Genomic DNA, 19,424 nt, shown 5'->3' with positions numbered 1-19,424 from the left:
GAGGCAGAGCACACTGCGCATGCTCACAGGCCTCGAGAAAAAGGCTGCTTACAATACTGTGCAAGCGGCCATTTTCTCGTGGCCTGTGGGCATGCACAGTTTGCTCTGCCCGAGGCCCAAGGCCTAGAAGTCTGAAACCTGTGCCGGAAGAAGAGGATGAAGAGGACGCTGCTGAAGAAGATGGAGGCAGAGCTAAAGAGAGTTCTCTCGCAGCATTGCGGACCGCCCCCAGTTCTGCGAGAGAACTCATTTGCATGATGACAAGAATGGGATTCCTACGGAATGGCGGCGCGGAGAAGACAACGAAAGTTAGGAGAAGAATAGCCTTTCTTACTCCGACGTGTTACCCATAAAAATGGGGATTTGTATGATATGATCCCTTTAATGTAACACCGAGTCCAGGAGACTGTATTGTATTGCAAAGTAAAGATTAGGTCTAAACATCACCATATTACGCCTACTGGGACCCCAATAGAAAGGGTTAACAAGCCCTGATAGAAATCATTCATTGGCAATAGTGTCTTCACTACTGTCAAATGCTATACAGTATATTCATTATATAGAGTTGGCCATGTCTTTCAATGCAATAAGGAGAGTCTACAACCTCCCCCCCCCACACATGTTACAGAACACATTCCGGTGATAAACATCATACCGCTGTTATGTATATCACTTTTTTAGATCTGGAGTAAAAAACACTTTCAAGTCTTATGAAATGAGGCAGTTGGTGTACTAGGGCCTCAACTTACTTTAGCACTGCTTTTGCTTATCAGACCGCTACCATCTGCATGCGCCACACTGTGCAGTGGAGTTGATCTCCCCCCTCCTATAACATCACACATCCTACATGAGTAGCACTACTGCTGGAGCACTACAACCTCATTTCTTGTTTTCTGCAAAAGTGCCATACACAACAAAGGAATCACTGTAATGTGGTCCATAATGTATTGGAAGCAGTTGAATATACTTGGGGGAGGTGAAAGACACCCTTTAGGTAAACAGTTATTAATCATTTAAAGAGGTTGTCCAGGATAACCTAAAAATTAATCCCTAAACTAAACCCCCTCCCCTAACTTTTAAAAAATAATCTATAACTACCCATATCCCTGGAGCGGTAATGTTACCGCTCCAGGGACACCTTCTGATAATCCGGTGAACGTTCCATTTGCTTCTGAAACGGAACGTCACCATCACTCTTCCCCAATTCCCTATCCCCATCAATACTTACCAAGCCTTCCTGTGTCGGGAGCAGCTCCTCCCCTTTTCCTGTCTTCTAGCAGTGGGCGAAATAGATTAGCTAGGGAGACGGGGGGGAGGGGCTAGTAATGGGCAGGATCGCTAGGCTCAATAGAGAAAGGGGAGGGTGAGAGGGGCTAATAATGGGCAGGATCGCTTTGTTAGTGAGACAGAGAGGGGGAGTATAGGAGTGACAGAAGAGGTGGGAGCTGAGTGAGAGGGAACTAGTGCAGCAGCTACACAGGTAGATGCACAGCTGGAAGCGAACACTAAGTAAACAAATGCAGAGAATGTTAGCAGCTGCCAGAGACATCCAGAAATCACTTCAAACACGGCTAAAGGTATATGAGTGTACTTATTAATCTATTAATAGCACTAACAGACCTTTATAAAAAAAAAAAAAAAATCTGCCCAGAAAACCCCTTTAAGGGTCATTTCACACTGAGTTTTTTTGGTGAGGGTTCTGGTGCTGAAAATCCATGTTGAAAAAAAAGGCTTTTTTCTCAGTGCTGAAATTCCACATGAAATTTCTCACAATTTTCCTCCGTGTGAATGCATTTTTCATTGAGTTTTTGATGTAGTTTGCTCAGCAATTTTTTCCTTCCCTCTTAGTTACTTTGGGAAAATGCCCAGAATTCCACAGCTAATTTTTTTTTTTTTTTTTTTTAAATGCACTCATTTTATAAACACTTCTTTTCCATAATTTTTTGTTCCGCTATGTATAAAGAAGAATAACCAAAATTTCATTCACTTTTTGCTACTGAAAATGCAGTGTGCTAGGAGTCATTGCCTCCCCCGAAACATTGTACTATAGTGATTACAGTACAGAATGTATTAGGGAGGTGGGGTAACCTAGCATCATAAATAGTTATAAATAGCTATAATCCCCAACAGCTTGTCCTGGACTGGCTTAGGTCAGTAGAAATGCCCCCCCCCCCCCACGGGGCCCCGTGGTCACTTCAGGTCGCCCCAGGTGCGGTGCTGGCTACATCCAATCCAAGCATGGTCAACAATCTGTGTAACTTTTAGTGTTTCACGATACAATTTCCTTGCACAAATTAAATTCTTACTATTCTATTTGAGTGTTTTGTTCTTTCAAGTTCCTAATCTTCTACAGTATCTACGCCTACTATTATTCCTCAGATCACAACGCCACGAGTTATTATACAGCCCTCTTTCATCACATTATTCTTTCATCTACAACTCAAAGCCTAAAAAACAGATTTTGTAATGGAATGATCAATACAGATCTCATCGATCTGACACGACACATTTATAGAAGGAAACACTTCCACAAGCCCTTGAGTTGAATGGATATTTCCAGCTTAAGGCCTCATGTCCATGGCAGAGCCCATACAGAGCCCATACAGAGCCCATACAGAGCCCATACAGAGCCCATACAGAGCCCATACAGAGCCCATACAGAGCCCAAAGACCATCTGTATCCCTTTCAATAATGGTTCTAGAATATACCTATGGGATACAGATTTTTAACCCTATGAAAACATTGATTTTTCCGATTTCTCATTTGCTTTTTCTCCTCCCAGTCTAGCTTTATTTTGCTCATCATTATGATTATGGCCATAAGTATATTAAATTTCTTATGCTTTGCTACTAAAAATACATTTAAAAAATGTGTATTTTCCATTGCAATAATTTCACATTCATAACCTTGGGAGTTTTGGAATCACAATATACCATTATTTACATACAAAGTACATACTGACCAATATGGGAGCCTTCAATAGAGGACCAATGTTATGAGAACCAATCGGTACCCAATTAGGCTAGGTTCACACCTGTGCCTATTCAACTTACTCAGCTGTTAGCCGAACTGAGCTGGAGTGAGTTGCTACTCAGCCGGCCAATTCATTGTTTGCACTTGAGAACAGCCACGTAGTGTATGTACATAATAAAAGGTGTTGAAGAATTCATGGAACATTTGTGGAATTTGTGCTCGCTTCACCCAAGGTCCTCCTCACTTGATTGGTCTAGAGCCTTGTAGGTTATTTGCTTTTTTGTTAACGCTACCCATGGTTGGCATTCAAGGGGAAGCTGCCGCCACCCAAACGGTGAAGTAAGAGGCCACCTTACACTTCCCCACTATTCCCAATGCTTTAAAGCAGGGGTAGGGAACGTATGGCTCTCCAGCTGTTGTAAAACTACAACTCCCAGCATGCATACTGGCTCTGCTGTTCTGGGAACTCCCATGGAAGTGAATGGAGCATGCTGGGAGTTGTAGTTTCACAGCAGCTGGAGAGCCAAAGGTTCCCTACCCCTGCTTTAAAGGGATCCTATCATTAAAACTCATTTTTTTCTGGGTACCACGTAGGAATAGCCTGGGGGCGTATTGTAAGTGGCCATTTTCTTGTGGCCGGCAGGCATGTGCAGTCGGCTTTGCCAACTCCCGGAAGAAGCCAACTCCCGGAAGAAGACGCGAAGTAGACCCGTTCCTGAACAGATGGAGGCGGCGCTGGAGAGTTCTCTTGCAGCATTAGGGATACCCCAGTGCTGTTTGAGCGTTGGGGACCGGCCCCAGTGCTGTGAGAGAACTAATTTGCATACCAACGAAAACCGTATTATATACTGAACGGTGGCCCCGAGAAGATATCTAAAGGTAGGAGACGAATAGCCTTTCTTAAGGCTATTCCTACATGGTACCCAGAAAAAAAAAGAGTTTTAATGATCGGAACCCTCTAAAGATTACTACACTATATTGTCGCTCGGTATTTCTATACCACTATTTTGTTCTACATTCAGGGTTTTCATCCCCAAACAGAAACAGGACTATTCTCTCTGCATTTTTCCATCTTTTCTGGGCAGAAACCAGTTCGGCAATCCAGCAAACCCTATTAGAGTTTATGGGGTCCACAAGAGACCATTTAGAAAAGGAGTTTAAGTTTCCGTTCTTCGGGTCCCCAAGTGTGACCCAAAGAATGGAAACCCAAAAGCAGGTGTGAACCTAGCGTGACAAAGTTGCCAGGGTGCTGATCCATTTTAAATATGGCATCCATCATGTATGCTAATGCATTAGATGCCACAGACCCAACTGGCCTTTCATCTAAGAAGTTATACAACTGAGATTGCCCCCATCACTAATCACAAATGTAAGCAGTAACTGCAATATAACATAGCCAACACCTGCTGTGTATGGCCCCGGCTAAGCTCAACATATATACATATATGGTGGTAAACCAATGGGTATAAGAAATCCAACAGAAAGGATCCTTGGATGCTTCTGTGTATGTTGGTACAGTAGGCCCCATAGACTGTCATGGACTGTTGTAGGAGTTATATTTCAGCTTGCAAGTTGCACACTATGAGAGAGTCACCACTGAGCCCAACCACTGAGACCCCCGCTAATCATGAGAATGGGGTTTCCCTCTTTCCCTGTATGAATATAGTGGTAGTGTTCCTGGATGTCCACCACTCCATTGATTTCTGTTCTCAGCTATCTCTATTAGTCCCAAAGACAATGACTGGAGCCATGGTCATAAAGGAGTACTACTAAGCTATTCATGCAGAGAACTCAGGGAACCTATTCTTGTAATCTGTAATCTGTGATGATACATAACTGTTGCTTTGTAGCCCATCCCTTATTAATCCCCTATGGGTCTGTATTATAGATGATCAATTTTAAATTTTTCAGCAAACAATACTTAATATACAGTGTTGGCCAAAAGTTTTGGCACCCCTGCAATTCTGTCAGATAATACTCATTTTCTTCCAGAAAATGATTGCAATTACTAATTCTTTGGTATTAATACCTTCATTCAATTTGTCTTCAATGGAAAACCACAAAAAGAATTGTCAAAAAGCCAAATTGGATATAATCCCACAGCAAATATAAAAAGGGGATGGACAAAAGTATTGGCACTGTTTGAAAAATCACGTGATGCTTCTCTAATTTGTGTAATTAACAGCACCTGTTACTTACCTGAGGCACCTAACAGGTGGTGGCAATAAATAAATTATACTTGCAGCCAGTTGAAATGGATTAAAATTGACTCAACCTCTCTCCTGTGTCCTTGTGTGTACCACATTGAGCATGGAGGAAAGAAAGAAGACCAAAGAACTGTCTGAGGACTTAAGAAGCAAAATTGTGAGGAAGCATGAGCAATCTCAAGGCTACAAGTCCATCTCCAAAGACCTGAATGTTCCTGTGTCTACCGTGCGCAGTGTCATCAAGAAGTTTAAAGCCCATGACACTGTGGCTAACCTCCCTAGATGTGGACGGAAAAGAAAAATTGAGAGGTTTCAATGCCAGATTGTGCGGATGGTGGATAAAGAACCTCGACTAACATCCAAACAAGTTCAAGCTGCCCTGCAGTCCGAGGGTACAACAGTGTCACCCCGTACTATCCGTCGGCATCTGAATGAAAAGGGACTGTATGGTAGGAGACCCAGGAAGACCCCACTTCTTACCCAGAGACATAAAAAGCCAGGCTGGAGTTTGCCAAAACTTACCTGAGAAAGCCAAAAACGTTTTGGAAGAATGTTCTCTGGTCAGATGAGACAAAAGTAGGAAAAGGCCTCAACATAGAGTTTACAGGAAAAAAAAGAGGCCTTCAAAGAAAAGAACACGGTCCCTACAGTCAAACATGGCGGAGGTTCCTTGATGTTTTGGGGTTGCTTTGCTGCCTCTGGCACTGGACTGCTTGACTGTGTGCATGGCATTATGAAGTCTGAAGACTACCAACACATTGTGCAGCATAATGTAGGGCCCAGTGTGAGAAAGCTGGGTCTCCCTCAGAGGTCATGGGTCTTCCAGCAGGACAATGACCCATAACACACTTCAAAAAGCACTAGAAAATGGTGGTGAGAGAAAGCCCTGGAGACTTGTAAAGTGGCAGCAATGAGTCCAGCCCTGAATCCCATAGAACACCTGTGGCGGAGGAGAGATCTCTTGATGGCAGTTTGGATAAGGCCCCCTTCACATCTAAGGGACCTGGAGCAGTTTGCCAAAGAAGAATGGTCTAAAATTCCAGCAGAGCATTGTAAGAAACTCATTGATGGTTACCGGAAGCGGTTGTGCGCAGTTATTGTGTCTAAAGGTTGTGCTACCAAGTATTAGGCTGAGGGGGCCAATACTTTTGTCCGGCCCATTTTTGGAGTTTTGTGTAAAATGATCAATGATTTGACTTTTTTTTCATTGTCTTTTGTGTTTTTTCATTGCAAGCAAAATAAATGAAGATATTAATATCAAAGAGTTTGTGCTTGCAATCATTTTCTGGAAGAAACCGAGTATTATCTGACAGAATTGCAGGGGGGCCAATACTTTTGGCCAACACTGTATAACAAAGTTTCAGTTTTACCATAATTGTACAAAAATAGCAGCTAGCTCAACAAGACAATATCAATATCCCTGTAATTAAAATAACCATAATTACAAAAAAATAATATCACTCAGACTTCTAATTTAATATTGTATGCCTACCATCAAGGGTGTACCTTGTGGGGGTGCAGAGGGTGCAGTCGCAGGAGCCTTAGGGGGCCATAAGTACTGGCATCATTATTGAGATTGCAGCTTCCATCTGGCCCATAAGCCAAGGAGACCCACAGATTACACTAACCATACTAAGGTGGGTTAAACTCCTTAGCACCCGTAACCATCACTATCAAGAATTCGCTGTAGGGATGAGGTAGAGGGCCCCGGACAAAAGATTGCACCGGGGCCCACAAGACTTTAGTTACGCCACTGCATACCATACATTTATGACTTCAACTCTGGTTCTTGGATGGTTCCTCATGAAATTTTGTACTGGGTCCATCACAGTATTTGGAATGCATTACCGGGAATCCTAAAATTTGGCTGGTAGAAGTCTATTATACTGAGATACTTTTCCTTCCTCATCTTTGGTCTCCATGTTGTGCCCAGCTATAGTAGCCTGTACATACCTGTGTATGTTTTTGTGCATAAATTGTGGCTTTCGTATCATGGAATAAACACAGACAACTATCAATTCAATCAAAATGTAATTTTCCACTGAAAGGAATATATTAGGAAATTGCTCTTTAAAAGAAAATTACAACATTTAATAATTAATCTGCGCGAGAGGTGGTCGAGGAACACATGAAAAAAAGAAGGATAATACAGAAGGAAGGTACGTTCTCAAGACATAAATAACATCATATGTGGGAAACAGAATTCTTTCCTGTCCAAATTGAGATTCAGTTATAACGTCATCCAATTTATTATATTTTAGGATATACTTTTGTACAAAAATTAAAATGAAGTAATCTGAAATACATTGGTCATACTGTTCCTGTGTTTTAGGCATTTTCGATCACCATGTGACACATGTATGTAAGGTGCTGTGCATATTGTAGGTATATTATATGCCCCCTATGTTTAGCTACAATGGAAGGTTCTATTCTGTATCCCGCTGTATAGGCAGAAATTGACATATCTCAGGCATAGGGTCCTATTGCAAAAAACATATACTAAGTATTTGTTTTTGGTGTTGACCCCTTTTATCAGAAAGTGCGTTCCTATACAGCTGAAAAAAAGGTCTGTCAAAGTATATCGGCCCATTGGAAACCAATGGGCCGATATGAAGGATATGATGGGAACGTATATGGATATGTCTAACAAATACAAGGGCCTTTGCCCAATTTAGTATATTTGAAGTGTAGAGCTGGACGTCGTGTGCATGGACCCTTCCATGTGCAGCGAACAGTGGAATGTGATCTATTCTATAATTAATAATATAAAAAATGCCATTAAAAAATAACACTAAACTGTATCTCAATATTTAATAGATTTTACATTATAAATACATGCTACAGTACTCGTAATGTTATCCAATTCACACCATACAACTTATTGCAATGCCAAACCACTTAAAGGAACACTAAACCTAAAAAGGAATTAGAGAAGTTTTTCCCGTTTTTCTGTCTACAAGAATTTGTGAGTGATTCCGGCAGTCTTGTAGAAATCCTACAGAGAGCACAGGGTTTTTTTGTTCCATTTTCAACTGGGGACCATTTTAAATGGGGTGGGGCTTCACAATATTTCATGGTATTGCAGATCGGTTGTGGCAGGAAGTCTCTTACTATATAGTCAGATATAAGAGTCATTAGGAGAAGAGGGGACATGGCTGAGCTTCTGGGACACATATAAAACATTTATGAAAGGGTCACGATTTCTGTATTGCAGTTGGTTTATCTTTTTGTGTAGAAACACAGGAACTGGCAGTGTATGCGCGAGAAGATAACTAACGCTCAAATCTGCATTTGGGATTGCCATTCTTCAGGTCCACTTGGAGACCCGAAGAATGGAAACCTAATCCACTTAAAAAGTGGTTATCTGTGGAAACCCTTGGACCCCATAATGGGGTGTACCAGGTTTCTGCCCAGTTTCTGCCCAAAAGAGCTTGCAGAACTTTACCCACCGCATTTTTCAACCGCATTTGGGTACGGAAACCCGAAACGCACTACAGGCACAAGTGTGAACCTAGCCGAAGCCACAATAAGGAAGTCATGACTGAGTATCTGAGCATAGACAGTTCCTGCATTCATGATGGCATCCATTGGCAACCGATCAAGACAAAAGATTGTCACCACTAAGAGGGTAAGGCCTGGTTCACATCTGTGTTTGGTATTCCGTTCAGAAAGTCCGCTTGGGGACCCCCAAATGGAATACCGAACACATTAAAAAGAGGTGAGCAGTGAAAGCACACGGACCCCATAGACTATAATGGGGTCCGTGTGTTTTCTGCACAGTGTCTGCATGAGTCCTGCGGAGAGTAAAGTAGTTCTTAGTAGTAAAGTAGTTTCTCTCCACATGACTCATGTGGACACTGCACGAAAAGCGCACGGACCCCATTATAGTCTATGGGGTCTGTGTGCTTTCATTGCTCACCACTTTTTAAAGCGGTCGGTAGTCCGTTAGTGGGGTCCCAAAGCAGACTCTCCAAATGGAATACCGACGCAGATGTGAACCAGACCTAAGATATTTACAAACTTAAATGCAATTATGCGCATGTGAAACCTCCTTTAATATGAGATAAACAGGACCAAGGTATGTAAGAAATGAAGGGACCTAATACTGAGATGGTTTAGTGTTCCTTTAAGATCTCATGTACCCCTTATTGGAATTCAATCCTAATTTTTACATAAATTAATAAAATTATAGAAAGATGCATGGGTCTCAAATACTCTCATGTAATTGAACCCTAAAGTGCAAGAAAAACCTATATATAATGTACTCAATTGAAATTGCTACTTTACAAAAAAATATGCTACGAATGGTATCCCTTAAAAATAAATATTTTTCACAAATGAATTATTTTTCTGATTGGAACTTTTTTTTTCCAAAAATTTTTAACTAAGAAATATGAACAAACATATTTAAAAATTGCTGCTATATATCATTTAATGTGTTTTTTTCCAACATAGAACCGCATGATTACAAGAATGCAATTTGATGTACATGGTAATTAAAAATTTTCACAGAGGTGGAATGAAGGCTAAATATTTTTTATACAGAGAGCGATGATTTAAAAAAAAATAAATTATGATTTTATAATTAGTACGTATACATGCACGTATGGATTGCACGCTGCACGGATTTTTGTTATGAGTTTGTGTGTGTTACCTTCATATACAAACGATCATATACATATTTTCCTTTGGTTTATTATATCATCTCTCCAAGTTTAATACATTACTTAGGGTCCTTTCACACTTGCGCTCGTTGTTTGGTTTGTGCATTCCACCGGGTTCCGATCTTCTGCCCCGGTGAAACTGGACAGGGGACGGAAACCCAGCGGTCAGTTTTAAAACCCATTTGGGTTTGCAAAGTGGCCACCTGTGAGCATCTTGCGCCTATCCGCGGAGAAACAGTTTTTTTTTAGCTGGACACAAAGTCCTGCATGTTCGATTAAAAAAAATGGTTTCCCCGCTGAAAGGTAGAAGACGCACACGGGCGGTCACCTTTGCAAACCCATTCAAGTGAATGAGTTTTAAAACTGACCGCTGGATTTCCATTCCCTGTCCAGTTTCGCCAAAGCAGAAGACGGAAACCCAGCGTAATGCACAAACTGGACAACGAGCGCAAGTGTGAAAGGACCATTAAGTTTTAAAAACTGGAACCTGAATATGGCATAATATATTGTGTTTTACATTAAATATATTCTATATGAAATTATTTCCTGTAGGAAATATAATAATACCCTGCCTTAAAGGAACACTCCAGGAAAAATCGATAAACTGTTTTATGCCTAACAGGGTACGAGGGGTGCAAAAATTAAGTCAAGCCCTGAAGTAGGTTTAACCCAAAGCATCAGTTTAACCCGGACTATCCCTTTACTATGCTTAGAAAATAGTCAATGTTGTGTTAATTGTATGAAAATGGTAAAAGTTATTTAATAATAATTCAATACAAAATGAAAAAAATATATATTGTGCTTTAATATCTCAATTTCGTCTTGCCACACTCTTATAAAACCAACGTTACTTACATTATCTGATATTTTATTGCACATTTGGCAGTTGTTTTGGACATTACAGTAAAATAAAAATCCTCCCAGAGAATCTTAAACTAGTAGAGAATTTATGTAAATAATAAACTTTTTTAGAAGATCATGTTCTACGTTGCTCTGAAATGTGTACAGGTAGCTCACGTATTTTACAAGCTGCTGCAATGGCTATAGCTATACACTGTTAGGCCCGGTTCACATCCACGTTCGGTATTCTGTTCGAGGAGTCCACTTGGGGACCCACCGAATGGAAACCTAGATGCATTCAAAAGTGGTGAGCTAAGAAACCACATGGACCCCATAGACTATAATGGGGTCCGTGTGGTTTCCGCACGAAACATGCGGAAACTAAGTGGAACACATGCGGACCCCATCATAGTCTATGGAGTCCATGTGGTTTCATTGCTCACCGCTTTTTAATGCATACGGTTTCCATTCAGCAGGTCCTCAAGTGGACTCCCCAAATGGAATACTGAACATAGATGTGAACCGGGACTTAGGGCGAAACACATAAAAGAACAATGTAGTGTGCAGTTGAACATGGTTCATAGGGGATGACTCCCCCCCAGGTCTGAGGTCAAAAACAACCATCCTCTGGTGGCAGTTACTCAAATATATAATGTATATATATTTTTTGTACGTTTCGGTAACTACACTTTTTTTCTCCAATAAAATATTTGTTTGAAATCTCTGATATTTTTTATTGGACAGCTTATGTTATATTTTTTATCAGTCTTAATGCCAATTTAATTGAAATTAAAGGGGTTGTTTCAAAAAGACAAGCTTGCACATATGTTTTTTTTTCACCACTCGGAAGGTAATGTTTGTCCTTGAATTAAACAGGCATAGAGCGTTTTATAGGTAGCGTTCGCTGTATAATGTCTGCAAATTAGGTCTTCTCCAGAAGATAGAAAACTGTATCTCTGATGCTACCTATAGATATCCTATAAATCGACGTTCAACCCATGTAAGAACAATGAAACATGATTAGGAATTTTAGCTGTCCCGCATTCTCCACCAAAAATGTATCTGTTGACTCATCTGTTCACAGTTGTTTTCAGATTCTTGATCAGGGTATGATGCTGGTTAGCTAACTATTGGGGCTTATGGCCGTCATATAGGGGGCTTGTAAAATTATGTTCATCCTATAGTGGTCACTACAAGGTAAATTTTCAATTGTTACCCCCTTTGAAATCTTTAGGCCTTCCAGCTCTCATAACGCACTACTGTAATTTTTAACAATGTATTGGAGAATGATGGAACTGGAGTAAACCACTGACCATGTCTGCCACTATCCAAAAAATAATAAAGGTACTTTTTTTTAAAACATTTATGATGCAAAACTAACTCATTGTCGGGTGTATTTTATTTCACCTATATTTTCTACTGTAGTTTTTAATTAAATTTTTGCTCGACAAACAATTATTGGTACACAAAACATGTCTTCAGATTCTGCCTTACAATATTAGGGGTAACACTGTAAAAATATATATATTTATATACTGTATATTTATTTGATTCCAAATAAAGGAATAGATGGCTATAAATATTTAAAACATATGATACTGAGAAGCCAGTGTATCCTATACAGAGATTTAAGTGTCAGAAAGAGAAAAATCAGGAAAGGAAAATATAACACAGACATGCAGGACAGCATTAGTTTTTGCTTTTGTTTAATAGACTTTTCAAGCTTCTCTCCACAGCCTCATCCAGTTCCTCTTCCAGCTCTTCCTTCTTTGACATAGCTAATTTTGACTGATAATCTCTAACTATTTGGTCTATGTAGGGGGCACTTTGAGTTCCATGCAGCATCAAGGTCCATTCTTTTAGAACACCTTTCTGTGGCATGTTCCCAACAAACCCAATCTCAATAACCCAAGTACCTCTTGGGTCTTCTCCCCATGTGTGTGTGGTCATGAAGGGCCACTTATCAAATCCTACTTTAGAATCATCATCCCTAGGACGACGACTCAGCAAGATGGACTTGGTTCCCATTGGTGATGTCATGTTGATGTTCAGGTCGCCACGCCTTGTAGAATTCACAGTTATTACAGCTTGGACATGTTCAAGGTATCGAACAAAGTTTTCCTTTCCTTCACATGCATCTGTGGTTAGGCTGAGAACCAATTTTCCATCTGGAGATATTTTCCTGTTTACAATAGAGAATAAAAACATTATTATATAACAATTATTAGTAAATTGTACAGATCTGCTCTTCCTTATCCCGCTTTTTAGCTCTACATATTCTGAGATGGGTGGAACAAGATGATCAACTTTTAAAAACATGATTTTTGGATACTCTGCCACAAGAGAGGCCTATCCTATGTGTGATGCCCTGTAGATATACCATGAATATCTGTCACAAGATACCAGGGCTGTGTAGTTGATATCAGAGTCAAAGTCAGAGACAGTTCTGGGAGGAGTTAGAGTTGAAGTCAGGTTTGGGAAAAAATTACCGACTCATTCTTAAAAAAGCAATTATTAAATATTCTAAATTAATAAGTTATTAAATATTTATTACACAATTATTTGTATTGTATAATTAGTTATATGGACAGTTTGTTGCATATTTCCTTTCTTAGGATGTCAATCCCTAGCTTTTTCTGAATTAGTGGAGCTTTACTGCTTCTGTCTAACAATGGTTATCATCCATTTATGAAGGAATCGGAGTCGGGCTGTGGAAAAGTAGAGGAGTTGGAGTCAGTAGTTTGACTTATTAACTCCACGGACCTGCTTTTAAAGGGATTCTATCATTAGAATCCCTTTTTTCAGTACTACCACATCTGAATAGCCCTAAGAAAGGCTATTCTTCCCCTACCTTTAGAATTCTTCCCCCGCCACCATCACAGTGATATTCCTGTTTTTTTCCACATGCAAATGAGTCTCCAGACAGCACAATGTCTTGTCTTCCATTTTTCTGTGGCCGCTACGTAAGCATACCGCAGATGCGCATCACTTATGCGTTGGATGCCGGTACAGAGCTACTGAGCGTGCTGAGTATGCTCTGTACTCCATGAGTGTACTGCGCATGTGCAGTACGCTCATGTAGCGGCCACAGAAAAATGGCTGACAAGACATGTGCAGTCAGCCCTGCCCAATGGCAGAGTCGACTGCACATCTTATCGGCCATCTTTCTGTGGCCGCTACATGAGCGAACGCAGTCTTGCCAGAAGGACGACAGGAGGACGTGGTGGAGAGGCGTGGCTGTAGAAGAAGAAGGGCCTCGCTAGAGTCTTCAGGCAGCACAGAGGATGCTCCCTGTGCTGTCTGGAGACTCATTTGCATACGGAGAAAACCGGGAATATCACTGGAATGATGGTGCCGAGAAGAATTCTAAAAATAGGGGACGATTAGCCTTTCTTAAGGTAATTCCCACGTGTTAGTACTGAAAAAAGGGATTCTCAATAATACATACTACAAAAGTGTTTTTTCCTGCACATGAATGGAGCTCTGGTGCACAGGCATTCCGTTTTGTCACTTCTATGGGCCTGTTGGAATTGATGCGCCTACATGGCCAGCACTCCATTCTCTTCTATGGAACTGCCAAAGCCTATAATGCTGCCAGTCCTATAAAAGAGAATGGAGCACTGGTTATGCATACACTACATCATCAGAGAGCTTACACCTACTGTATCTCCTATCCACAATATTAGTATCATTAGCTACATTATCCCTTTAAGACATCTTACACTATAAGTTACTGCCATATTTGCTATTTGTCTTTAGTTCTCCGTGTTCAGCTCCACAGACTGTCTCATCATTTTATCATGCAGCTCTTCGCTCCTTTTCTTCTGTTTTTTCTATTATTTTTCTGAGAGGTTATTTCAGAAGACTGAGCATTTGACACATAATTACACGTTACATATTGTATGAGTTGGAGTATAATCTTCTGTTCCACAATACATTTTCCTGTTTATAATCCTGGCAATGACATGATGAAATAAAGCATTTTAAATATTAATGGAGCAGCTGACAACATTGGCTGCAGACGGCGAAGGCTACCCAGCTACTTTGTGCTAATTGACAGGGTTGCCAAGGTGCACAACAGAGGATGCTGAGGAGACTATATATAGAATCTGCTCTGCAAGTCTATGAGGAGGAGAAAACAATTATCCATAGTATGACTGAATCAAATGCTAATGGAAGCCGCAATGCCATTCCCTGGAGCCAGGATTTGACTTCCTCGGGGTGAATAATACTGGCGTATAAGATACAATCTCACTAATACAATTTAAGTAAATTATTTGTCACTATGTAATGTATTGTTCAAATTTCTGATCTTTATACTATGCATAATCCATGTAGGTACCAAGTCCTAAGAGCACCCCCTACACTGGAATTCAGAATTAGTGGATATATAGGAGATGCTCAGCAAGAAGAGCCATTACGATCAAGGAATCTTAGCCAATGTGACCAAGAAGCCTTCGAGAGGCTCTCAGGCACCACAGCTACTCTATGACTATAGCAATGTCCATGGAAACAATTGTAACAATGGAGATGTTTTTTCGTGTTTATGTAAGGAGCACCATCTTTCTAGTCGCAATGATAGAATAGACTCTCTAAACCATCACAGTCATCATCCTTAAAGCGGTCGTGTCATTGCAGACACTTATCGAATACGCACGGGACTGAAATTTTCCAGCAGCCCCATAGAAGTCAATGGATTGCCTATCATGCAAGTACATTAACAACTAGGGTTGAGCCGATCTTGAGATTTCAAGATCGATTTTAAAATCCGATTTCCAATCATTTTCCAGCCGATCGAAAACGAGCATTTTTTTCTCATAGACTATAATGGGATTCGATATTTGATTGAGTAGTTGAATATTGAGGCTCTACTGAAAACGAATCTCGAATATTTCACTACTCACTCATCTCTAATTAGGACGTCTCTCTTTGAATTGCCTTGGTGTCAGCACGCACAAGAAAATGCGCTTCCCCAAGTGTGAGAGATCTGACCTAATCTTAAGTGGCTACTTCTTGCTTATTAGTCTTTTTCTTATAATACTTTCTTTTACTCCCTCAACTCACTTTCTTAATATGTTTCTTCTATTAATATCACTTAAATATGTGATCTGTGGCATTCCTGACTCTCATTACCCTATACACCCATCGTATAACTCACGATGAGGTTGTGTATTTCTACACTAGATGGTACACTATAACATTGACACATTAAATAGTTCACCTGAAGATAGTAGAAGAAATAGAGTGCAACATGCTTAAGAAACTCACTTTGGCTCTTGTACTGATCCTCCAATACAATGAAATCTCTCAGGCACGGTTTTCCATTCTCGTGCCATTTTAACCATGGAACCAGCATCAAGAACACCGTAGCCGAACAAGTGGTTAAACTCCAAGCCAACACCATTCCTCCGCCATTTATGAACTTCATCATGAAGCTGGTTTCTTTTGGATGTCAGTACTGTTAGGTGTTGTAGATCTCTCCAGGTGAGACCTGGGCTATTATAAGACAAAGGGTATTAAAATATTGAAACAAAATTTGATATTTGTTTCCTAAAACCAAAAAAGACTACCCAAATTACTCTACTACAATTAACCATAATTTCCTCATTGTGACCATTCATTTGGCAAAGAAGTCAATACAAATGGATTCTTTCTCAAACAAAGAGTCATAAGACGGACTTATGAATGGACAGAACGCATTGCCAATTAACCCTGATGTGGCTCCGTTTCGAGAAAAGGTCAATTTTGTTATATATAATTTTTTTTATTCAACGATTTTTATAGTTTTATTAATCTATGGCAATTGTATGTCTGCCTGGATCAAGGTCAGATCTCTGAAGAGTAGAGATGAGCGAGTAGTATTCGATCGAGTAGGTATTCGATCGAATACTACGGTATTCGAAATACTCATACTCGATCGAGTACCACTCGCTATTCGAATGTAAAAGTTCGATGCAGAACCAGTATTGATTGGCCGAATGCTATACAGTCGGCCAATCAACGCTGGTTCTTCTCCTATCTTTATAAGTCTCCTCCGTTCAGCTTCCCCGCGGCGTCTTCCGGCTCTGAATTCACTCTCCCAGGCATCGGGCCTGGGCAGAGCCGACTGCGTATGTCCGCTTGTAGTGTGGGCATGCGCAGTCGGCTCTGCCCAGGCCCGATGCCTGGCAGAGTGAATTCAGAGCCGGAAGATGCCGCGGGGACGCTGCCCGAAGAAGACTTCTCGGAGGATCCAGCCCGACCCTTACTCGTGGACTTGGTAAGTATAATTTGATCGAATGTTGCCTACCCCTGAAACGAGCATTTTCCCCCCATAGACTATAATAGGGTTCGATATTCGATTCGAGTAGTTGAGCGGCTACTTGAAACTAATATCGAACCTCGAACATTTTACTGTTCGCTCATCTCTACTGAAGAGGATTGACTGCCGCCACTCCTGGCATTATTTCCGATACTAAGCTTTTATGAATACTGTGTCTTATTGCACATGAGTTTTAATAATGCTTTCAGAAATGGAATTGTCAATACTTTATTTTTGTCAATTAACAAAATTAGGTTAATGAACAAAAAGGAAATCTAAATCCTATCAATATTTGGTGTGACCACCCTTTGGCTCCCATCCAATCTTCTCGGTACAGATTGAAGATAGTTTTTGAAGGAATTGACCACCGAGGTTGTTCCACCATCTTGGATGTAGGCTAGCTCCAATCCTTCTCTCTTTTCATGTAATCCCAGACAGACTGGGTGATATTGAGGTCATATCATCACTTCCAGGACTCCTTCTCCAAAGGGTGGCCACACCAAATGTTGATTTTATTTTGATATTTCTTTGGTTCATTCTCTTTGCAGTTTGCTAATTGACAACAACTATTAACACTATTATTTTTAAAAGCATTCTTACTATGGAACATTTTTCTCCAGCCTAAAATTTTTGAGCAATATTGTAAATAGGATGTCCTTAAATGTAGTCAACCACATCCCCATCCTCTTCAATTTCCATGAGCTCATTAGAGAGCACATAACCATACATTGATAAACCAAATACCTTTGTTATGTAAGTCACTTATGTTAATATGGGGCACTGCTCTTGCTTGCTCAAGTAGGATTGGTAATGCCTTACCAATGGGATGATCAACTCTCACCAGGCAGAAGATGGTAAGGGTCTGAATGGCAAGAACAGTGCTCCAGAGAGCTGAAGACCCTCTCCAGTGCTCCAACGGCCTCATTTGTATAAAACTTCACATATGGTTTACACTATATTAACATACATTATATAGGTATGTCACTTATCACTGTACCTAGCACGGTGGTAGCAGTTGAATATGGTTGGCGGAGGTAATAGACTTCCAGTAAAGGAAATCTGTCACTACTCCATGTCTTACACCCACAAGCGACAGTAATTGTTGGATAGGTGAAGAGATACAGAATGTGCAGTTTTTATCTTGGGACTTTCTTGTATTCCCATGGATAGAGATAATGAGCTGAAGCACTTAGGAGTCCTTTCTGAGCTATGGAGTCCCAGATATGCATTATTATACAGCACAAGGGCCCTTAGTGGGAGAACCATGGGGGAAAGCCAGTGAGTACCAAGATAAGAATGACATGGAATCAGCGACTCCTGAAACTATTGTATATGGAGGAAGAAAGAAAAACACAAAAAAACACAACAACCATGCAAGATGTGGCTTTCATTAGCTGCCCATTTTCTAAAAAACAACATCTGCAGTCCAAATGTGATACAGTCCTATGAAAAAGTTTGGGCACCCCTATTAATCTTAATCATTTTTAGTTCTAAATATTTTGGTGTTTGCAACAGCCATTTCAGTTTGATATATCTAATAACTGATGGACACAGTAATTTTTCAGGATTGAAATGAGGTTTATTGTACTAACAGAAAATGTGCAATATGCATTAAACCAAAATTTGACCGGTGCAAAAATATGGGCACCTCAACAGAAAAGTGACATTAATATTTAGTAGATCCTCCTTTTGCAAAGATAACAGCCTCTAGTCGCTTCCTGTAGCTTTTAATCAGTTCCTGGATCCTGGATGAAGGTATTTTGGACCATTCCTCTTTACAAAACAATTCAAGTTCAGTTAAGTTTGATGGTCGCCGAACATGGACAGCCCGCTCTCAAATGATCTGAAAACAAAGATTGTTCAACATAGTTGTTCAGGGGAAGGATACAAAACGTTGTCTCAGAGATTTAACCTGTCAGTTTCCACTGTGAGGAACATAGTAAGGAAATGGAAGACCACAGGGACAGTTCTTGTTAAGCCCAGAAGTGGCAGGCCAAGAAAAATATCAGAAAGGCAGAGAAGAAGAATGGTGAGAACAGTCAAGGACAATCCACAGACCACCTCCAAAGAGCTGCAGCATCATCTTGCTGCAGATGGTGTCACTGTGCATCGGTCAACTATACAGCACACTTTGCACAAATAGAAGCTGTATGGGAGAGTGATGAGAAAGAAGCCGTTTCTGCACGTACGCCACAAATAGAGTTGCCTGAGGTATGAAAAAGCACATTTGGACAAGGCAGCTTCATTTTGGAAACAAAAATTGAGTTGTTTGGTTATAAAAAAAGGCGTTATGCATGGCGTCCAAAAAGAAACAGCATTCCAAGAAAAACACTTGCTACCCACTGTAAAATTTGGTGGAGGTTCCATCATGCTTTGGGGCTGTGTGGCCAATGCCGGCATCGGGAATCTTGTTAAAGTTGAGAGTCGCATGGATTCCA

General features: G+C 40.5%; 1 protein-coding gene across 1 annotated transcript in view; it reads right to left on the bottom strand.

The window, feature by feature from the left end:
- Positions 1-11,736: 11,736 nt before the first annotated feature.
- The window catches only part of PCSK2 (proprotein convertase subtilisin/kexin type 2), a 123,983-nt gene continuing 116,295 nt past the window's right edge, over positions 11,737-19,424 (bottom strand). The window contains exons 11-12 of the mRNA XM_075267381.1: positions 15,954-16,181; positions 11,737-12,867 (exon numbers count right to left, since the gene is read on the bottom strand). Coding sequence (XP_075123482.1) covers positions 12,375-12,867; positions 15,954-16,181 — 721 coding nt within the window. The 3' untranslated portion in view covers positions 11,737-12,374. The remainder of the gene's footprint in view (positions 12,868-15,953; positions 16,182-19,424) is intronic.

This window comes from Leptodactylus fuscus, chromosome 3 (genome assembly GCF_031893055.1).
Source record: "Leptodactylus fuscus isolate aLepFus1 chromosome 3, aLepFus1.hap2, whole genome shotgun sequence".
Taxonomy (NCBI): domain Eukaryota; kingdom Metazoa; phylum Chordata; class Amphibia; order Anura; family Leptodactylidae; genus Leptodactylus; species Leptodactylus fuscus.
The sequence above is the reverse complement of the archived record's forward strand: the minus strand, read 5'-3'. Positions and strand labels throughout refer to the sequence as shown.